This window comes from Humulus lupulus, chromosome 5 (assembly GCF_963169125.1).
Source record: "Humulus lupulus chromosome 5, drHumLupu1.1, whole genome shotgun sequence".
In the NCBI taxonomy this organism is placed as follows: Eukaryota; Viridiplantae; Streptophyta; class Magnoliopsida; order Rosales; family Cannabaceae; genus Humulus; species Humulus lupulus.
Window position 1 is genome coordinate 110,694,551 of NC_084797.1, and position 23,431 is coordinate 110,717,981.

A 23,431-nucleotide genomic window follows, 5' to 3' on the forward strand; every position below is an offset into this window, starting at 1 on the left:
AAAATATCACAAAACACTTGAGTGCTTTTCTACCCACTTGCCCACTTGACTTCTTAATTAAATGGGAGTTGAACTTTATAAAATTGGGTTCACACCACTCTAAAATAGCACATGGCCGGCCACCCTTTGCCATATATGTGATCATTAAAGTTTTTTTTTTTTTTTATAAAGGTTTCATAAGAAGAAAAGTCCAAATTGACTTGTGACACCTTTTTTCACTCTTATTAAGTTTTAATCTCCAAACTTAACATTAATTAATTAAATTTAATGTCTCTCACATTTAAATTTAATTAATCACATAATAAAATTTAACCTAAGGTCCATTCATGGAATAAAATTCCCAATTTCGGCAAAATTAGGCATTTACCACAAAATGCCTTAAAATTTCCATTTTCTTTTAGGTTTATTATTTTTGACCAAACTTTAACTTTTATGAATGTATTTTATGCCCAAAATATAATTGCCATGATTTTTCATTTTATTTTCTGAGATTTTTACCCGATCAGGGTTTTTGTGTCGGTCTAGGACCGAAAGTCTTATCTTGACTTTTAAAATCACAACATTCATATTTTGGCTAGCAATAACTCATGGAATACTTACAAACAAAATATAATATTCTTAACCCGGGGGAAAAATCCCGACCGGAGTCGTTTAAAGGTACCCAAAAACGCAGGACGTTACACATGTTGTGACGCCCCACATCACTATGCCTACTTTCTGGAATGACGACTGGCCCTACAAACCAACACAAGTCTTTCCGGCGTGCTTTGTCCTCACTCGCACGCTTCCTGGAAAACTTCCCAGGAGGTCACCCATCCCTAGATTACCCCAGGTCAAGCACGCTTAACTTTGGAGTTCTCAAGTGATGGGCTATCGAAAAGAAGATGCATCTTGTTGATATTAGGTAGTACCCATCAATCCATTTAAGCCCTCTTCAACTGTGTAGTCCCATACCTACCCAGTCTTAGAATCATCACACTTGACCTTCCCCAGGCGGTGTGGGATTGCACAGCTTACCAGGTCTTTCCCCTTACGGATCACGGGCCCTCTCTGCATTGAGCTGGAAGGGCCCAGGACAGTTGTTTAGTTCGAGGCAGGTATCAGACAGGCTGGCTGAGGAAATGGCCAAAGCAGGTATAGAGTTAGTGGTTGGTAGGTTAGCCAACATTACTCTTCAGTCCACGCTCCTTGAGAGGATTAAGGAAGCATAGGGAAAGGATCCCCAGTTAGTTGAACGTAGGGAGAATGTCCTAGCTGTAACGATTAAGGACTTCTCTATCTCAGAGATGGGCCTATTGAGGTACAAAGGACGGATTTGTGTTCCGATTGATCCAGATATTCGACGAGAGATTCTAGATGAGGCTCACACCACTCCCTACTCTTTACACCCGGGTACTACGAAGATGTACCAAGACTTGAAAGTTTTGTACTGGTGGTCAGGCATGAAGAAGGATGTGGTAGACTATGTGGCAAGGTGCCTAACTTGTCAGCAGATTAAGGTTGAACATCAGAGGCCAGCAAGGTTGTTGCAGCCTCTAGGGATTCCTGAGTGGAAGTGGGAGGATGTTACCATGGACTTTGTTGTTGGATTGCCGAAGACAGTGGGTCAGCATGATTCGGTGTGGGTGATTATAGACAGGTATACTAAGTCCACCCACTTTTTACCTGTGAGAACGACTTATAATGTGGAGTAGTATGCTGAGCTTTATGTAAAGGAAATTGTTCGACTTCATGGGGCTCTGAGGTCGATAGTATCCGATAGAGACCCCACCTTCACCTCCAAGTTTTGGGAGAGCCTGCAGAAGGAAATGGGCACACAGTTACTGTTCAGTACCGCTTACCATCCTCAGACAGATGGAAAATCTGAGAGGACAATTCAGATACTGGAGGACATGTTACAAGCCTGTGTGTTAGATTTTGGGGGATCTTGGAGCAGATATCTCCCATTGATTGAGTTCTCGTACAACAATAGCTATCAAGCGACTATCGGAGTGGCTCCGTATGAGATGTTGTATGGTAGGAAGTGCAGGTCACCAATACACTGGGATGAGACAGGTGAGAGAAGATTTTTGGGTCCTGAGAGGGGTTCAGAGGACCAATGAGGCAATTGAGAAGATTAGAGCTCATATGCTGGCCTCCTAAAGTCGTCAGAAGAACTACTCAGATCTGAGACGTAGAAATGTGGAGTTTCAGGTCGGCGATCATGTGTTCCTCAGGGTTTCACCCCTGAGAGGAGTGAAACGATTCGGTGTTCGGGGCAAGCTGAGTCCCAGGTTTGTTGGCCCCTTCAAGGTTCTGGAACGAGTTGGAGAGGTGGCTTACAGGTTAGCAATGCCTCCAGCTCTATCAGGGGTTCATGACGTGTTTCATGTGTCCATGCTTCGGAAATATGTATCAGATACTACTCATGTGTTGAGCTATGAGAACTTGGAGTTGGATCAGGATTTATCATACGAGGAGAAGCCTGTACAGATCCTTGATAGAAAGGACAAAGTCTTGCGGAGCAAGACCATCACCTTGGTTAAATTGCTGTGGAGAAACATCAAGGTTGAAGAGGTGACGTGGGAGCTTGAGTCCGATATGCGGGAGCGGCATCCCGAGTTGTTCAGGTAATTTCGAGGACGAAATTCTTGTAAGGAGGGGATAATTGTAACACCCCAATCTGCTAATAAGGTTTAGGACCTTGATTAGCGTGCCTGGAAGGCAATAAATGAGTTAACATGTTAATATATGAATTTGAATGAATATGTGATTAGAATGCATGTTTAGGTGGTATAAATATGCATGTGGACCCCGTTTGTATGTTAGGGGTAAATTGGTAATCTTAGCCCGCTGAGGGCATAAATGTGTTAATGGTATTATGTGATTTTTACCACGTGAGTGTGGTGTTATTAATGTGATGCACGTGCCGAGACGGTCCTAGAGAGCTAGATAACTCAAAAGTCACAACAGGATTTCATACCCGGCTCGGGAGGAGCCTAGGGGTACTTTTAGGAATTTTGTGAGTTGAGTTGAGAATTTGTGGTTAATGGTTATTGGTGATTGAGTAACTTGGGTAACCATTAGTAACTGCTGAGAGTAACAAGTTTAGATGGAAGAAATGGTATAATTGTAATATAGGTGAAAGGACAAGAGTGCCCTTGAGGTTTAGTTAGGAAAGGATAACTATGGGAGGATAGGATAGTAATTTGGCAGGGATTTAGATCACTTCAGCTGAAGGAAAAGGACCATTTACGTTATTTCACTTGGGTCATGTTTTGTTTATGCTGAAAATTGGGAGAAACCTAGAGGAAAAGAGAAGAAAAGGAAGGAAGCTGAGTTTGAAACCTATAAGGAGGAATTAAGGTGGGTTGAAGTAGTTAAAGCCAAGCAGGGATCAAGATTTGGTCAGAGGTAAGTTTCATCTCTGAATTTCTGTGTTAAGTAAGTTTCTATAGAATTTAGGTTGAAATTGAAAGATGGTTTGTGGCTGGTTTGCTTGGGAATTTAGCTTGTGAAATTAGAAGGCTTAGCTTGGAGCTGGAAGCAAGGGAGCTTAAGGTTGAATTCTCCATTTAAGGTAAGGATTCTGTGCAATTATAAGATTTATTATTGTTATGGTTTAAGGAATTTGAAGTATGGTTTAGGTTTGGGTCTAAGTTTCTAACTTTTTGGTTTGAACTATTGAGGCATGAAACCAAAGTGTAATTTATGGGAGTGATTGTGTAATTGAGCTGGGTTATTATGTTTATAGGTTTTTAAATGGTTTATTTGGGGTTTTAAATTGATTTTGGGGTTTAGGTATGAGTTTGGGTTGAATTGGGAGTGTTTTGGCTCGGGGAAAATGCATGGGAAAACCCAGATTTCTGGGTTCGCGAAGGAGCACCGCGGCCCTGTTCTTTGGCGCCGCGGCGCTAGGCTATTTTCAGAACATGGAATTTTGCATTTTTGGGCTTTTGCTCCGGGGGCTCGGGGGATGTTTCCGATGTATTGTTTTAGGAATTTGGGGATTCCGAGAGTGTGGGATTGGTCCCGGAAAGTGGTTTTGTATTGGTTAGTATTAAAGGGTGTTTTATATGTGCTGTGACTAGGTCTTTGGAGAGGCTCGGGTTAGTGGACCGTGCTCGCGGCCTTGGTGCATCGGAAAGCTCAGGATACAGGTAAGAAAACTGTAGCACCCATAGAGCAGGGCTTGGGCCCATAGTATTGTTGCAGGGTGCGGCCCTAGATTGTATCAATGCTAGGATGTAGCTTTAAATGAATGATTATATATTTGATTGTTGTTTGGGAATGCTAAATGTGGTAATAGCAGAGTGAGCGGCAAAGGGGCAACGGCGAAGGGCCGAGAACGGCAGTGGGGCCGGGAATACCACTTAGAACATGGAGTGCTTGTGGTTAGGGTTAGACCCCAATGGATACATGGGATATCCTTACGATGTAGACCGAGATCCCAGGCTTTGGTAACGCTTCTGTGATGGCATGGCCGTGTATGTGTTTAAATCTTATGGACTGTCTGATTAGATATGAGTTGTCTGCTATGGTGATTGTATGATATGCATATATTGTGTGCTGTATGAGTTTTCTTGCTGAGCTTCGGCTCACGGGTGCTCTGTGTTGCAGGTAAGGGCAAAGAGAAGGTCAACCAGCCATGAGTACGGAGAGCGTGGGGGCGGCGCGTACATGTTTGGCCTACCCGACTGCTTGGGTTGGGGCATTTTTGAGAAATGGCTGTACTAAACTCTGTTTTTGATAATCTGTCAACTGTAAATCTATTTTGAGTTGTAAAAACCTCGTTTTGGGATCCCAAATGTTAAACTATTGGAACATTTAGTGAAATGGAGTACTTTTAAAGATTACAGCCTTTTCTTTTTGCTTAATCACACTTTTGTTCTAAAAACCTCGCTGAGCGAGTTAATTGCACATTTTAAACTCACTTAGTAACGACTCTAAGGTAGTAGGGCGTTACACATGTGTTTAAGTTTTGTATAGTTGGGATGCTTGGGATGAGTTAGACATGTTAGTAAGCTTGATTCTAGGTTTGGTGGAAGTTTGGAGAAGTTTTGGTGAGGTTTGGCTCGGGGAAAGTCGAAGGAGGGAAAAACAGCATTAGCTATTCTGTGACTAGCGCTACAACGCTAGCCTTTGGGCGTTGTAGCGCTAGGCCAAGTGCCTTGGGATGATTTTAGGCTCTGTTTGTAGCGCTGTAGCGCCCTCCTTAGAGCGTTGTAGCGCTACCCTGTTTCCAGAAAGGTGTTTTTGAGTTATTTTCAAGGGCTTTTGCCCGGGGGTTCAGGGTTCGATTCCACCACCCCGTTTGGTGGAATTGGGGCTTCCCGAGGGCTCAGGATTGGTCCCGAGGTTAGGTTTTGGACTTGAGGTTTGGTGGTGATTCTGGCCTATGGTTGTGACTAGGTGGGCACTAGGGCTCAAGAGGGATCGTGCTCAAGGATCAAAGTGAACGAAGCTAGCGAATTTAAAGGTAAGAAAACTGCACCCGGTTCTATGTTTGTGATGGGACTAAGTGCTCCCGATATCTGTATAATGTCATAGATGGTATTATGCCATAGGACATGTGATAAATGGCCTAAGGGTGCCGTATACAATATTTGCGCACAGGGCGCGGCTTGGCCACTGGTAGCCGAGGATAGCTTAATATTCATTGAGCTCGGTTTAAGCAGGCCGGAGTCGGTGGGATAAATAGAGGGTGTGGCCTAAGGGCGCTAACCCTAGTTATCATTTGTGAATTGATTATTGGTATGAGATGATATGTTTGGTATGCTGAATACTTGGTTATCATAAATGCTTAAACTGTTGAGAACATGTTTATATGATATGAGATATTGGATTGTCTGTTGATTGTTTATGCTCTGTTATTGTGTTTTCTTGCTGGGCCTTGGCTCACGGGTGCTACGTGGTGCAGGTAAAGGCAAAGGCAGGTTGGACCAATCCTGAGATGGAGAGTTGCGACGCTGAATGTACATAGTTAGCTATTCGGTCACCATGGCTGAGGAGTGGATCAGGACAAGAAATGCCTAACAGTCTGTTTTGCCATAAAATAGCTAATTACTGTACTTAAATCTTAAATCTTTTTAATGGTTTTAATCTTATTATTTTTGGGATCCTGTGTAAACAGAAAATGTTATTTATAAGAAATGCAGCTTTTGAGACCAAAATCTTTTAACCCTAGTTCCACTATAGTTTCAGTAACACGTTTTCAACTACATGACTTGATTAGCAAGTCTAGCACCTTTATAAACACACAGTGTAATGGTCTTGGCTATCTAGGGCGTTACAGTAGGAGTCCTGGTGGAGTCCTTAAAGCTGGACTTCTGAAAGGCTCTTGTGGCGAGAATGTGGAGATTTCTGCGATTATGACCAGAAGAAGAAGAAGAGCTTCTAAAACTCAAAAGAGAGAAAATAAGGAAAAATTTCAAATGAAGAGTAACTAGTACTGAAGATGCCAACCTTATATATACATAAGAGGCATAAGGAAACGAGGATCGTCCGATCAAATTAATTCGAGATACGAGGGTCATAACTCAAGAGACGAAACGACAGCAGAAACGTGGCTAGGCCATTTAATGCAATTCTCGGAATCTGAACAATCGCCAACCACGGCGTTCCACGTGTCCGGTACCCATATGGTGGGCAGGACATGAAGAGTCGAAAGGGAAGTTTAAAAGCCCCCGCTATGAAGATCAAAGATGACGTCATAGGTCACGAGCAGGGGCTTGGGGGAAAATGTACGCCCTGAATATCCGCACACACTTTGGCGAGCTAGAAAAGGGCCTAAATCGATCTGCCACATGTCAACCGTCCACCCGGAGCTGTTTGTTACGGACCCCTAAACAACCAACCCGAGTTGATGGATCATTTAGCTGCTCCATGCATGGAGCCATTGTGTCGACATAATAGAAGCCACGAGCTAGCACCACATTAAGCTCGTGGTGCATCAGAGGTCTAACACCCCCGAATCCTTATAAAGTCAACCACGCAATATAAACGTGCATATACCAGACATCACGTGTCTGTTCTATTCCTGAATTCTCGAATACGCAGTATAAACATGCGTGTTCAGACATCCCACGTCTGATTTGGGCCATGCGGCCCATTACCCATCTTTACCTATTGATTAGACCACACTTCACTGTAAGGTTTAGGAATTAATCATCTGTGTCACATAAATGACATGATGGATGATTAGATCACGGGATGACCCCAATACCTACTCAGAGATCAATATCCTATAAATACCGAAACCCTGGGTAGTACAAGGGGTTGGCTTCTTCTTGTAAAGCAAACACTTTGTAAGAAATAGTAAGGAGAGATTAATAATATCGATTGGTGGACTAGGGGTATTTTAACCTCCAAACCACCTAAAAAAGGAGTGACCACCTTTTCTTTGCAATTAGTTTCCACATTCTCAATTAATATCATTGTCATATGACGGTTTATCAATTAGTACTAATCCATCCTATTTATTCGTATAATTATCTATTGGCGAAAAACCGCGTCAACACCTCTGATAGAGTTTTCCTACAACAACAACTACCAGGCGACCATTGGAGTGGCTCCTTACGAGATGATGTATGGTAGGAAATGTAGATCACCCATTCACTGGGATGAGATGGGTGAACAGAGATACTTAGGTCTTGAAGCAGTTCAGAGGACCAATGAGGCTATCAAAAAGATTAGAGCTCGGATGCTCGCATCACAGAGTAGACAGAAAATTTATGCGGATCTGAAGCGCAGGAACATGGAGTTCCAAGTGGGAGACTATGTCTTCCTTAGAGTCTCACCACTGAAAGGGGTGAGGAGATTTGGGAAGAAGGGAAAGTTGAGCCCTAGGTTTGTAGGACCTTTTGAGATCCTGGAGAGGATTGGTCAGGTGGGCTATAGATTGGCCTTGCTTCCGACATTGTCGGTCGTGCATAATGTATTCCATATTTCAATGCTGCAGAAGTATGTATCTGATGAGGCTCATGTACTGAGTTTATGAAGATCTGGAGTTGCAGGCAGGCTTATCCTTTGAGGAGCAGCTAGTCCAGATATTAGACAGGAAGGACAAGGTCTTGAGGAATAAAACCATACATTTGGTTAAGGTGTTATGGAGGAACAACAAGGTCGATGAGGCAACCTAAGAATTGGAGTCTAACATGCGGGATCAATATCTCGATCTATTCAAGTAAAATTTTGAGGATGAAATTTCTGTAAGGAGGGGATAATTGTAACGCCCAAATTTCCTGAATATGGCTTAGTGCCTAGATTAGGGGGTTAGGGGGAAATAATTGAAATAATTGTGTGTTTATGTGTTATGAGCATGCTATTATGTGAATTTTATTATGATATGATTATGCTTGCATGTTTAAGTGTATTAAATATGCATGCGGGCCCGTTTCTTAATAAAAGGGCATTTTTCATAATTTTGATATGTTGAGGATATAACTATAAATATGTGTGATATATAATTATGACCACATTATTATGTGGATATATTTTAGTTACCCAACACGAGGCGATCCTAGGGAGCCAGTTAGTGGAAAAGTCACAACGGGGTAAAATATCCAGCTCAAGGCGAGCTCAACGGTATTTTGATAATTTGGTAAATTACCGGGAATTATAGAGTAGTGGGAATTATTTGGTGAATAACAATTTGATAAGTTATTTGGGATTATATGAGATAATTTGAGATTAGCATAAATTATGCCAAATGACAATTTTTCCCTTAGGGCTAACCTTTGAGGATGAATGGGGCAAGGGGCATTTGTAGTCATTTGACCACATGGGTCAATTAACTAGACCAGTAGCTGAACTTAGGCTCACACCTGACTCACACCTTCAAGCATTTCTCTTTGGTTTTGGGAGCATTTTTGGAAGAACACACACACAGCACTCCAAGGCTAGACTAAGCTCAGATTTTTTAGGAGATTGAAGGCAATCCTAGAGGAGTAGCAACTTTGGATCGGGTTTAGAAGTAACTAAGGTCAATTTCCTCCCCAGAGAATTCGAGTTCAGAGGTGAGGCTTCCCCTGTTTTGACATTCAATGGTTTTTTTTAAGTATTTAAGATTTTTGGATTCCTAGGTGAGTTATATATTGTTTTTTAGGTTGGGAACCTGCTGGAAACACTGTGTTGGGTTGAATTAGGGTCTAAAATTGTAGAGAAATCACAGAGTTTGCGATTTGGGGAAGAACACCTAAGTTCTGGGCATATTTTTTATTTTTGGCGACCAAGCACGACAGCGCTAGTGTCCTAGAAACGGCTAAATTGGAATTTGATTTGGTTCTCGAATTGTAGGGCGCGATCGCGCCAATGGCCTAGAAATCCCAATAGTTTTGTGGGCGCGACCGCGCCAAGGGCCCCGAAATGCTGAAATGTTGAGTTTTAAGGGCTAGGCTCGGGGGCTCGGTAAGCTGATTTGGGAGCCCACTTGGGGGCTCGAGGGACATTTTTAGCGTCCCGTTAACTAGATTCATGGTTTGGGAATTAGAGTTCAGTTTGGAACTCAGGTTCTAGGGTTAGTTCCTAATGAACATACTTGTGTTGTTACTAAGGTTTCTGCCAGGCTGGGGTCAGGGATAATGCTCGGGGTCGTTTCATTATTTGCACAAGGGTCGAAGTAAGAAAACTACACCCGATGCATGAGATACGTGATTAGGGCTTAGCCCAGTTGTTAAATGTAATATGATTGGGGCTTGGCCCAGTTGTCAAATGTAATAAGATTGGGGCTTGACCCAACTGTTAAATGTAAACACAATTAAGGCTTGGGCCTTGTTAATGAGCATGATTATAATTATGCTTGTGAATATCTGTTAAGTACACTGTAATTGTTGTATCTGTGTATGATGAATGTATTATATGTATGTTTGTTCCTAACTGGGAAGCTCGACTTATAAGTCGAGAATCTGTTTATTGCACCTAACTAAAAGCTCGGCCTACTAGTTGAGGGCATATTTGGTTAAAAGGGGCTCGACTTATAATTCGAGGGTTGACAAGGCTCGACTTATAAGTCGGGGGTTTTCAAGGCTCGACTTATAAGTCGTTGTTGGCGCTATGCGTGCTGAGCGCAGGTCGTTATGGCTAGGCCATCCCAGAAGTGTATTATGCACTTGACTAGCTCGGATGCCACTTGAATAAATAGAAGTGTGATACGCACTTGTGTGACCCTGTGATCACTTACTTGTACAAAGTGCTTGCTTGGTTTCAGTTATTACTGCTAAGCATGCTATTACGTTCTGATTGATTATCTTAGTCTATTAATATGTTTTCTTACTGAGTCTTTTGGCTTACGGGTGCTATGTGGTGCAGGTAAGGGTAAGGAGAAGCTTGGCCAGCCATGAGTTGGAGAACGTTAGAGGCGATGTGTACGTATGCAGTCTGCTCGACCACCACAACCGATATATCATAGGGGAACTAGGGTTGGACCCTGTTTTGCCATTTAGGTCGACCTATTTTGTAATCCCTATGTTGTAAGCATTTTTTTTAAACTTTTATTTTGGGATCCCATGTAAAGACTAAAATTTTCAATGGAAATGTTTGTTCATTTGACCAAGATTTTTTATATCGAAACCATTAGCCACTTAATCACTTGTGTTTAGTCCAAATGGCTGGTTTAGCAAGTCCATCACTAATTTAAACACATGTGGTAACAGACCCTAATTAACAGAGCGTTACACTAGCCTTCATCACTAACACTCTCTGGAGTTGCAACAAGGGCATAGTAATTGGATTTCTCCAAAAAAAACTTCTCAACAATCCCTCTGCTCATTTTGCCAACAAACCCTCTTCACCCAACCCATGAAATTCTCATCATATCGGTTGTAGCAAATAGGTGTTGAATTACCGTATTTCCCACACACTTGGCAAGTGGGTTTAGAACCACCTCCACAACCCCGACCTTTGTTGTGATTGCTGCACCCTCGAGGATAACTGTGAGATTAAGGTGAGCCACGACTAGAAGTAGAGGAGTTGAATCGCCTGGTGAAGTTGGGTGAAGAGGGTTTGCTGGCAAAATGAGCAGAGGGATTGTTGAGAAGTTTGTTGGAGAGAGACAAGGTGTTAAGGCGGTCTAAAAGATTGTCATAGCTGAGCAAAATACTCTGTAGCTCTTGCCAAGTGAGATTTTGACGACCCTCAAGTTGAACCATAATGGGTAGATAGTCGATATCCAAACCAGTAAGAACATTGGTAATAAGATGACTCTCACGATAAGGTTCTCCTGCATGTTCGAGTGGTCTGCAGCTTGGTGCGAGTTTCATCCAAATGGGTTAGAGGAAGGATGGATTCAAGACTATAGATTGGGTTAATCCATCCTTAGGTTTTATTTGTTTGGTAGGGAGGATATGGTCAAGGAGTAGGGAAGGGTGTGGATTGCCAATCCACTTTGGCCCACCAAAAATTATCCTTCCTTAATACTTAATAGGAGGGATTGAGAAAGTGAAATATAAATTTGGTGTGTATTTTTCTTATTGCCCTTAAAATGAATAATAAAAATAAAAGTAATATGAATACTATTGTAAATATACTAATAATTATTTATTATTTTTTTAATACCCTTTTCTTTCCTTCCAACTTACCAAACAAGTTTTAAGTTGATACCAAATCCATCATCTCCTTTCATTTGTCCATACCTCATATACAATCCATCCTTAACCCATTCCATCATTCCTACCATACAAAGCATAAAGTGAGCACCATAAAGAGTTTCAAGAGCTTTCCAAAGCGTAACAACAGTTTTGCAACCCATGACTTCAGTGGCAATACCTTCAGTCATGGAGCCATACAACCAGCCCATGAGAAGTTGATCGTGAACAACCCAATTCTTATACTCGAGATTGAGATAAATCCCAAAACCAGGAGTGTCGTCAATGGTAGAGGATCCTGCAGGAAGAAATTAAGAGGGACAGGGTTTCATACCCGTGAGGTAGCCATCCAAACGATGACCCCTAATAATCGTAGAGACTATAGTCTTCCAGAGTGTAAAATTGTTGTGATCCAGCTTGAGAGCAAATGGCTGACCAAGAGAGTTGTTGAACGAAGCAGCAACAGAGGGAACAACGGAAGTCGAAGATTGCGGAACAACAAAGCTCGTGGGAGCGTTGCTAAGGACCGGAGAAGACGGGGCGGAACCGGTGACCTTGGGACAAGCTGGAGGTGGTGGAGTCTGATCGCTTCCTGTCGACATCGGTGGCGGCAGCCGGCAATGCTCTGGTACCAAGTTTGATTTTCAGATTTAGACAGTTAAATGGAAATCTTAGCTCAAAATGAGACTGAGATTGTGCAATTGTATTTATAGAATCTTAAGAATAACAAGGGTTGAAAGATTATCCATTAGATGTGTTACACGTTTTAAGCAATACTGACTGAAAGAATGAAGGAATAAATGTTAAAAAAAATATCAATGTGATATTGTTATAATTCTGTTAAGAAAGAATTGTTCACCTACAAGCACTCACCATATTTTGCCATGCTGATGTAAATTATTTATTTGGAGGGATTTTCTTTTAAAAAAAAAGTTTAAGCAACAAAACTCTAAAAAATTCATAGTTCGGGTAAAAAAAAAACTATTTGTCCTTTAAGATTTAAGATGATTAAAAAACGTAAGTTAATTGCAGGACATAATTAAAATCTAGTTGACTAAGATTTCGTTTTTAACTTTTAGCTTCCAAAAAATACTTCCCAAAATGCTGATGGACCAAACTTCTTCTAAAAGACATTTTAGAGCTAAAAACCAAAAGAGGAAATTACACCAAATATGAGATTTTTTTTATAAACTTTGAAAAATATGGCAGTTTTTTTTAAAAAAGTTTTTTATGGCATATTTTTTTTATTTACATTTTTATGGGAGCTTTTTTCCCATATATTTGTAAAACTTTATTTGTAGATTATATTTTATCTTTTATACTTTTTTTTAGTACCTATTTTTTATTATTTTGAGATTATTTTTTATAAGTTTAATTTATTTGTGTTAATTTTTTATCATTTATATTTGATAAAATATTTTTTTATCAAATCAGATTTGATAAAGCATAAAAATAAATGTATCTAGGATTTCTTCTCTTATTGCATTTTCTTTTCTTTATCAATCAATGGATCCAAAATCGAAAGTCGTCTGAGAACGACATCCCAGTTGTGGTCGTTGACGACGTAGTTCTGCAACCAGTGAGAGAAATCCCCGAGTTGGTACTCTCTGTAGCCGCGGCCGGAGATGGCTTGGCCGAAGCCTTTGTTGGTGATGAGAAGGGCGAAGACGGTGAAACCGATGAGACCCAATATCATCAAAAACATCAGGAATAGGTAGGTGAAGAGAAGCGAGTTGATTCTGCAACAAGCTCCGACCAACCCCAGAAGCGAGACCACGAAGAAGAAGGCGCCGAGGAGGAGCAAAGGGTTCTGGAGTGCTTTCTCGCAATCAGTGCCGCTGTGGAATCGGAGGTAGATTGCTGTGGCGATTGCTGCTGCTCTGGCGAGTAGGGTGCATGCGTTTAGGAGACCCACTACGGTGTTGCTTACGCGGAACATTGTGGTCGAGTTTTGAGGAATTAAGGTTGGAGTTTCAGAGAGAGAATGATCGAAGAAGAGAAAGATAGGGATGAGATGAGGGAGAGTGTTTGTTGGTGTAACGCCCTACTTCCTTAGAGTCGTTACTAAGTGAGTTTTTAAGACAAAACAGTGTGCAATGAACTCGCTAACCGAGGTTTTGAAACAAAAGTGTGACTAATTAAAAGTTAAGGCTGTAATCTTTGAAAATGCGTCGTTTCATTAAAACTTCTATTATTAAACATTTGGGATCCCAAAATAAGGTTTGAAAACTAATTACATTTTTGAAATAAGGTTATAGTTAAGAAATCATAAAATCATAGATTATTACAGCCATTTTCGAATAAACCCCCAACCAAAGCAGTCGGGCAGGCCGAACATGTACGCGCCGCTTCACGCTCTCCGTACTCATGGTTGGTTGATTCAGTCATTGCCCTTACCTGCAACACAGAGCACCCGTGAGCCGAAGCCCAGCAAGAAAACTCATGCAGAACATAACATATGCAATGTATACAGTTTTATCATAACAGATAATCCACAAATAAATAAATCAACCATTTAGACTAAGCAAACACATGTATCCACCGGGCCCCGCCCTGATTATAGCATCCCATGTGCTAGGTGTTACTTTCGGCCCACGGCCGCCCCGGCTTACGCCGTACTCGGCCCACGGCCGCCCCGGCTTACGCCGTACTCGGCCCACGGCCGCCCCGGCTTACGCCGTACTCGGCCCTTGCCGCTCATTTCATCATAATCACACATATAGCACATTCGAAATAATCATTCACACACATCATGATTCATTTAAGGTTTAAACATTTGCACATAATACAATCTGGGGCCATGCCCTAACCTCGGGTGTTATAGTTTTCTTACCTTTCCCTTCAATAGCTTAGATCACCTGACTCCTTGAGCACGATCCCACACGAGCCTTAGCGCACACCTAGGCACAAACATAGGTCAAAGTCAACACCGAACCCCAAGTCCGAATACCTAGCCTCGGGACCAATCCCGAGCCCCCGGGAAGTCCCAAATCCCCAAAACCAAGTGGCGGAATCGAGCCCCGAACCCTAGGTCAAAATCCCTCATCAAAAACCCAAAATTCACCTCTGTGAACAGTGCAGCGCTACAGCGCTCTAAAGAGGGCGCTGTAGCGCTACAAGCAGAACACTCCCCCCAGAACAGGGGCTAGCGCTACAGCGCCCACTGACTAGCGCTGTAGCGCTAGTTGCAGCCCAGCAGAACCAAAAATCGCATCTTGCGATTTTCTCCTCCCATTTCAACTCCAAACTTGTCCAAACCTTTTCCAAACCAAAAATCAAACTTATACACACTCCACACTCATCCCAAACATCCCAAGAACTCAAAACCCAATCACATTCAACCCAAATCTCAAAATCTAACATGATGAACTCAAAAACCAGAAATTCATTCAACAACAAAGTTAAAGGCTTAGAATTCTTACCATCGATGCAATTTCGACCTTGATTCAACCCTAGGCCTCCTTAGCTTGTTCATCCTCAAAGCTTGCCCAGAAATCCCCTAAAGTTCCCAACAACTCAGTTCAAAACACAGCTCAAACCAGCCAAAACCCTAAAACAGAAATCTCCAAGAACTTACCTCAAACTTCTGATGTGATCTTGCTAACCCCTAGCCAATCCTCAAGCCTAACCCAAGATCCTTGATGCTCAGCCTATCATTGCTCTCCACCAAGCTTTGCTCCAAGAAAAATGGAGGGAAAATGGTGCAAGAGTGCACAACCGAACCACCCCTCTGTTTTCCCTCTTCTTTTCCTTCTTTCCTTTATTTCTTTCTTTCCTTCAGCATTCACACTCTCTAACAATCCCACTCACAATATAAAGCCTTAAAAATCTATCTTTAAAGGTCAAATGACCAAAATGCCCACCCTATTAAATTCTAAACCTTTAAGTCCATAAAGGGGCGTTTTAGTCATATTACCCAAATTCCCACTAATTCCTCAAGTGTCCCTAACATTTTCCCGTTGCTTCCCAACACCTGATAAACCATCAAATAAGTACTCCCCATCATCAAGGTACATCTCACTCTATCCTCTGAATTCCTGTTCATACCCCCAGGCTCGCTCCGAGCCGGGTATAAATTCCCGCTAAGACTTTCCGCTAGCCTGCTCACTGGGATCGCCTCGAGTCACAAATCACAGAAACATCCACATCACGGTGTGGTCTCAACAATCATCACATATCAATACAGTTATGCCTAACATGGCCAAAATTACAATTATGCCCTTCTAACACGATCCGGGCCTACATGCATACTAATATACATAGTCATGCATCTCAGATAAACAATTAGTCATATAACATGCTTTAAATCACAATCATGCATTTAATTTATAAATATCACACATAAATCTCGTCATGCCCTCCTGGCACGCTAATCAAGGCCCTTAAGCCTTAGTAGCGAAATTGGGTCGTTACAACTATCCCCTCCTCATAAAAATTTCGTCCTCGAAATTTATCCAAACACATCAGTCAATAAACCCGCAGCTCTGACCATAACTTCCAAGGTCCACCGCCTTTACTTTACTTTTCAACAACACTCTTACAGGAGTAACAATCTTGCCTCTCAAGATTTTGTCTAATAGCCATGCTCCCGATAGCCTCTCGTTTACACCGCAACCCTGTTGAAGCCTCAGGGTCTGCCTTGATTACAATGACCAATTCATTGTCTTATTTCTGATTCCAGAGATACTCAAAATCATCACCTCTACTAGGTGGGATCAGCTTGTAGGCCCCGCTGGCCTAACCCTTAGTACAACTTCCGAATTTTATGCCGAATTAAGAATCAGAATTCTCCCTTCTTTCTCTGAACACCTTACAGATCCTCATCTATTATTACGCAGAGACGCAACTCTTTCTTCCCGGAACTTTATTTCCTCATAACTTAGCAATTTACCAGCTCTTTATTCTTTCGAATATGCAGACACTCCTGCCTTAAGGATTCCAACAACCTCTCTGGCTTTCTCTCTGAACCAATGCCAACTAGTAGTATTCATTACCCTTCGTCTCTTACCATGTCCTATGTCGTGTTACTATAACAAGACGCCAACATTTGCCACCATGGCTAACTCACCAGGGATTACACTTCCCTTAATACCTCAAGTATTCGCCTACTCAGCGCTTAATTCTTCAAGATCTTTGATAACTTTCAGACTGCCATTCCACTTGCAATCAACTGATAATTCCAGGTTCCCACTCTGCTCTTTTCGTCCTCTAGGCCCATTCCAAAATTTAAACTACTAAAGGGTCTCAATTCGATATCATCAACGCTCCATCCTGAAACCAGTTCACTCGACCCAATCAACATTAACTTCAAACAACCGAGTTAAAACTCTTCATGTCCAAATACCTTACTTAAGGTCTAATGTGGTCTATCCCCATGATATACTACCACATCACCTAAACGCTGTCACCCGCTCAGCCCTCCCGGTACAACGTACCCTAGGAGGTGGAATGATGTCCATTCAGAATCCTCATTCAAAACCATATCCTACCTGGATCCTTCACTCGATCCTGGTATCCTACTGTAACACCATGACAGGGTCCTTCCCTGTTTCAACTCAAGCCAACACTTCGGATTCCATAGCTCAGTGGCACTCACCAGCTAACCCTTACCCATTGACATTATGCCGACCTCAGTCGTTGCTTTGTCCACCCCATTACAATCTATGGCGTTATTCCCTGACTGAAACACGCCTCACAGCTAGGAGCTCCGCCTCCAACTATATCTCCCCTCGCTCAATCGAGGATTTCCAGCACTGGTCGTCCGTCTGCTACTTTTCACCGCATCTGGGTCTCAACGTTAACCTTCTTACTAATACCCAACACTCAAGTACCTCATCATAGACCAAGTCCTTTATGCCACCACTCTTAACTTAGCCATAACACACACACATTCCAGCATTCCCAGATATTAATCAATTCTTACCTTGTCTTCTGAATTTCTTTCTGACTCGACACACTCAGTCCGTCTAACCTCAAGTTTTGCTGTTCTTCTCATCTCTGATGTAGTTGTCCCCGAAGATGCTTGTGCAATAGATGACGCGCTTACCAGCCTCGTATGCCTTCAATTTTTTTTTTTTCAGACGTTCTTCATTAGCTTCTTTGCGGCTTCAGATCAATTCTTCTCTTACCTGTCCTTTCTCCTTGTAGCTCAAATCTGAGCATTCCTGACGATGCTCAAACTAACACTCCATAGAACCTTACCTATGACTCTGCCTTCTGTGTACAACGTCTTCAGCATAATTATCAGTTGCTCACCATTTCCGTCTGGGAGTAATCCACATGCACTGCTCGTGAGCTTGAAGGGGACTTGCCCATACCATTCACGCATTCTCCGCCTAAAGAACTTACCTGTGCTGCTGCAGCTCGAACCGTTCCAGAATCCTTGTTACCAATTCCTCACACCCTGCCCGGTGCAACCTAATCAATTCACGAAAAGTCTTTATCCTTGGTTTCCAACTGGTAGTAACCAGGTCGTAGATCAACTCTTGGGGACATCGTCCCATCTTGTATCCAACATTAAACTCTTGTGCTAACCCGACGATGCCAACAATCCCCGCAGTATAGCACACTGGCTACACTAGGCTCAGATTCCTTCGATCGCTTCAATAGACTTTCTGTCGGCCAAAACCGTCTTTTACAACATTCCTTATACCAATCCTATCTGTAGTCTGACCTTGAAGTATCCCCTAAATCTTTCTTTACATACCCACGTAACTTTCCCACTGGTCAGCTCTGTCTCCTTTACGTACTCCAGATGAAATCCTCAACAATCCATCTGCCAGAGTTTCTAATTCCTTCTCAATAAGTATTACTGTCCTCGGCCTCTCAAATGGCACCTTTGAGGCAACCTCTCTATGTCCATCTCCCTCGCGGAACATTCTCAACACCGAGCCCTTCTAGTTCGTTACATGCCCAAAGCATAAGCTCGCCAGTTAAATACTCATCCTTGAGGACTCAGCCTCGAACCTCGAATGTATCGGTGCATTCCAGTTCTCCGTTTCCCGCACCATGGGAAATCCATCCTAACATCTCGAGTCATTCTTCGTAGAGGTCATGTCCTCACCTGACCTCCTCTCAGGTGGCATCCTCTTCCTCATGTGCATACCAATTAACCTCCTGGTTCCTGTCGCCATCTCGATAACTACCTTTTCGATCAGGCTTCTTTCCAATCTCAATCTAGGTGCCCAAGCACTGTCTGGAGTCCTTGTACCTCAAAATTGAGAATCCGACCTCGCTGCGTTCTATCAACAAAAGTACCGTCTTATCAGTCAGACTTTTCCCCTTTTTCTTGGCAATCCAAAAGCCACAACACTATCCGGGGTTCTTTCAACTTGATTATCACGAATCTATCTTTACTAATTCCATCAAAGGAAGCACCGCCCTTGCGGCTCTAGCACTCATGCTCTATACATCAACCATCAGTTCCTCAAACAATATGGCCCTCTCCGCCATCCACATGCAGACAAAAACTCTTTCCTCAAAGCAGCCCAAATGCCTTAGACTATTCCAGATCTCATGCCCTTAAATGGGTCGCCACCAATCCCAGATACATCCATCTGTATAAATTTCTGAAATGAACTATCCAATTCACCAAACTCATTGATCTACGCTGTCGTTACCCCCAACAGTCCAAACCAAACTTATAAGTCCACCAGTCTCCATAGTTCAAATCATGTCTTTAAAATCTCTTCTAACCATTCATCATCTAGGTTCTTTCCAACCCATTAAGCCAGTACCTCAGCCCGAGTACCAATTCCAGGCATCCCTCTACCTCAACATTTAACATAACCCTCTAATCAGGATCTCTCGTCCCCTTAACCAAGGGTGGAATTAGCTCAGCTCATCTATTGATAAATTCCTTGTCAGCTCGTACCTTCCTCAACTCTAGAGGATAACATCCTATACGCCTTTCATATAGTACCCTTATCTGTCCATACCTCACAGTAAACCATCACCGGTAACCTTACTGTTAAAACATCTAATTCAACCATCTCCCCAGAGAATCCGCTGTTCTTCTATCCCATCTCAACTAACAAACTCCACAGCTAACTCACACACTAGTGACCCTTTGCTGCTGCTCTCAGGGATAACTGGAGATCTCAACTCCAACTTACATCTAGAAACCCCTTTTTCAACACAATATCAGGTCCCCAAACCCTTCTAGGAACCAACAACTCGAGTTCATCTGTCAAAACTGACCAACTCCTGAACTCAGAGGTTCATACCCTGAACCAACTCACCACTAATTCCAAATATCCACAGGTATCATGCACCCAAAAAGCATACATAGGCCAAAATCACAATGATAAACAATTAGCTACCAGATTTAACATCACTAAGTATATCCAGGTCTCAACATGCTTCATACAAGCCAATATATAGATATAACATATGAATTTAATCCGGAAAATTAGCCACATACACTCAATATGCGAACCATTATGCTAATATTCATCCATATGCATAATAGTATTATTCAGCATGCATCAATCTCAACATGCAATAATCAAGGGCCTAGCCCAACAGCATCTCATGCATATGTCATTTCATTCCTCATGCTCCATATAAAATAAGCAGGCAAACAGGGCATTCAAACATATATTCAGACATGTCAATTAATCATACCAACCAACCCTGAGTCGAGCTTGTCACTGACAGCGAGCGTACATGTTCGGTCGATCTCCAGAACCAATAAACCTTGGCTCGCTCTGATACCAAGTTGTAACGCCCTACTTCCTTAGAGCCGTTACTAAGTGAGTTTTTAAGACAAAACATTGTGCAATGAACTCGCTAACCGAGGTTTTGAAACAAAAGTGTGACTAATTAAAAGTTAAGGCTGTAATCTTTGAAAATGCGTCGTTTCATTAAAACTTCTATTATTAAACATTTGGGATCCCAAAATAAGGTTTGAAAACTAATTACATTTTTGAAATAAGGTTATAGTTAAGAAATCATAAAATCATAGATTATTACAGCCATTTTCGAATAAACCCCCAACCAAAGCAGTCGGGCAGGCCGAACATGTACGCGCCGCTTCACGCTCTCCGTACTCATGGTTGGTTGATTCAGTCATTGCCCTTACCTGCAACACAGAGCACCCGTGAGCCGAAGCCCAGCAAGAAAACTCATGCAGAACATAACATATGCAATGTATACAGTTTTATCATAACAGATAATCCACAAATAAATAAATCAACCATTTAGACTAAGCAAACACATGTATCCACCGGGCCCCGCCCTGATTATAGCATCCCATGTGCTAGGTGTTACTTTCGGCCCACGGCCGCCCCGGCTTACGCCGTACTCGGCCCACGGCCGCCCCGGCTTACGCCGTACTCGGCCCACGGCCGCCCCGGCTTACGCCGTACTCGGCCCTTGCCGCTCATTTCATCATAATCACACATATAGCACATTCGAAATAATCATTCACACACATCATGATTCATTTAAGGTTTAAACATTTGCACATAATACAATCTGGGGCCATGCCCTAACCTCGGGTGTTATAGTTTTCTTACCTTTCCCTTCAATAGCTTAGATCACCTGACTCCTTGAGCACGATCCCACACGAGCCTTAGCGCACACCTAGGCACAAACATAGGTCAAAGTCAACACCGAACCCCAAGTCCGAATACCTAGCCTCGGGACCAATCCCGAGCCCCCGGGAAGTCCCAAATCCCCAAAACCAAGTGGCGGAATCGAGCCCCGAACCCTAGGTCAAAATCCCTCATCAAAAACCCAAAATTCACCTCTGTGAACAGTGCAGCGCTACAGCGCTCTAAAGAGGGCGCTGTAGCGCTACAAGCAGAACACTCCCCCCAGAACAGGGGCTAGCGCTACAGCGCCCACTGACTAGCGCTGTAGCGCTAGTTGCAGCCCAGCAGAACCAAAAATCGCATCTTGCGATTTTCTCCTCCCATTTCAACTCCAAACTTGTCCAAACCTTTTCCAAACCAAAAATCAAACTTATACACACTCCACACTCATCCCAAACATCCCAAGAACTCAAAACCCAATCACATTCAACCCAAATCTCAAAATCTAACATGATGAACTCAAAAACCAGAAATTCATTCAACAACAAAGTTAAAGGCTTAGAATTCTTACCATCGATGCAATTTCGACCTTGATTCAACCCTAGGCCTCCTTAGCTTGTTCATCCTCAAAGCTTGCCCAGAAATCCCCTAAAGTTCCCAACAACTCAGTTCAAAACACAGCTCAAACCAGCCAAAACCCTAAAACAGAAATCTCCAAGAACTTACCTCAAACTTCTGATGTGATCTTGCTAACCCCTAGCCAATTCTCAAGCCTAACCCAAGATCCTTGATGCTCAGCCTATCATTGCTCTCCACCAAGCTTTGCTCCAAGAAAAATGGAGGGAAAATGGTGCAAGAGTGCACAACCGAACCACCCCTCTGTTTTCCCTCTTCTTTTCCTTCTTTCCTTTATTTCTTTCTTTCCTTCAGCATTCACACTCTCTAACAATCTCACTCACAATATAAAGCCTTAAAAATCTATCTTTAAAGGTCAAATGACCAAAATGCCCACCCTATTAAATTCTAAACCTTTAAGTCCATAAAGGGGCGTTTTAGTCATATTACCCAAATTCCCACTAATTCCTCAAGTGTCCCTAACATTTTCCCGTTGCTTCCCAACACCTGATAAACCATCAAATAAGTACTCCCCATCATCAAGGTACATCTCACTCTATCCTCTGAATTCCTGTTCATACCCCCAGGCTCGCTCCGAGCCGGGTATAAATTCCCGCTAAGACTTTCCGCTAGCCTGCTCACTGGGATCGCCTCGAGTCACAAATCACAGAAACATCCACATCACGGTGTGGTCTCAACAATCATCACATATCAATACAGTTATGCCTAACATGGCCAAAATTACAATTATGCCCTTCTAACACGATCCGGGCCTACATGCATACTAATATACATAGTCATGCATCTCAGATAAACAATTAGTCATATAACATGCTTTAAATCACAATCATGCATTTAATTTATAAATATCACACATAAATCTCGTCATGCCCTCCTGGCACGCTAATCAAGGCCCTTAAGCCTTAGTAGCGAAATTGGGTCGTTACAGTTGGGATTGGGATTAGGAATGGTACCTGTTTTTTAGAGGAGAACTGCGAATCAAACGGTTCTTCACGTAATTTCTTTTCAACCTTTTACAACATACAATTTATTTACCACTGAACAATTTTGATTTTTTTTTTGTAATAATAATCGTATGCTACTATCCATTTTTTTTTAATGATGTGTGGTATACGGTTACAACTATAAAAATCAGTTTTATTATTTGAGAGGTGTTGTAGTAACTGGTTACAACTATAAAAATATTTTTTTTTTTTAAGTAATGTACCATTATCAAAATATCAATTGAATTATAATCTGTTACTTAGTGAGATTTGGAAGAAAAAAAAATTATATGAAAAAAATAAATTAAATTGATGGTGAAGGTAACTGGTTACAACTAGGTCTGAAAAAAAAATGAAAAAAATCAGAGACAATTGCGATGGTAACCGGTTATTGCCACATTACTAAAAAAATCTAAATTGATAATCGTAAATAATCAATTGCTATGGTACCTGGTTGCATAGTCAGGTGTCAAAACAAAATCAAATCTAAACAAAAGAATCTAAATTAATCGCTATTGTAACTGGTTACACCTAGGTTTAAAAAAATCTGATATGAATAAAATGATTCAGGCGTCATGGTACCTGGTTACTTAAACAGATTTGGAAGAAAAAAAACCTAGAAAAATCAAAAGTTTTGTTTGCTTGTTTTTTTATTTCTTGTACTTGTATTCTAAATAAATTTTGTAAACCTATCGATACATTTTTTGAGCAAACT

General features: G+C 42.0%; 1 protein-coding gene across 1 annotated transcript; it reads right to left on the reverse strand.

Moving 5' to 3' along the window:
• Window positions 1–13,038: 13,038 nt before the first annotated feature.
• LOC133779376 (tetraspanin-8-like) lies at window positions 13,039–13,500 on the reverse strand. The gene has a single exon (XM_062219347.1). The coding sequence runs from the start codon at window positions 13,498–13,500 to the stop codon at window positions 13,039–13,041; it is 462 nt and encodes a 153-aa protein (XP_062075331.1).
• Between the last annotated feature and the right edge of the window lie 9,931 nt (window positions 13,501–23,431).

Excerpts from the sequence above, each read along its gene's own strand:
- LOC133779376 (XM_062219347.1), bottom strand. The coding sequence starts at position 13,500 with ATGTTCCGCGTAAGCAACACCGTAGTGGGTCTCCTAAACGCATGCACC.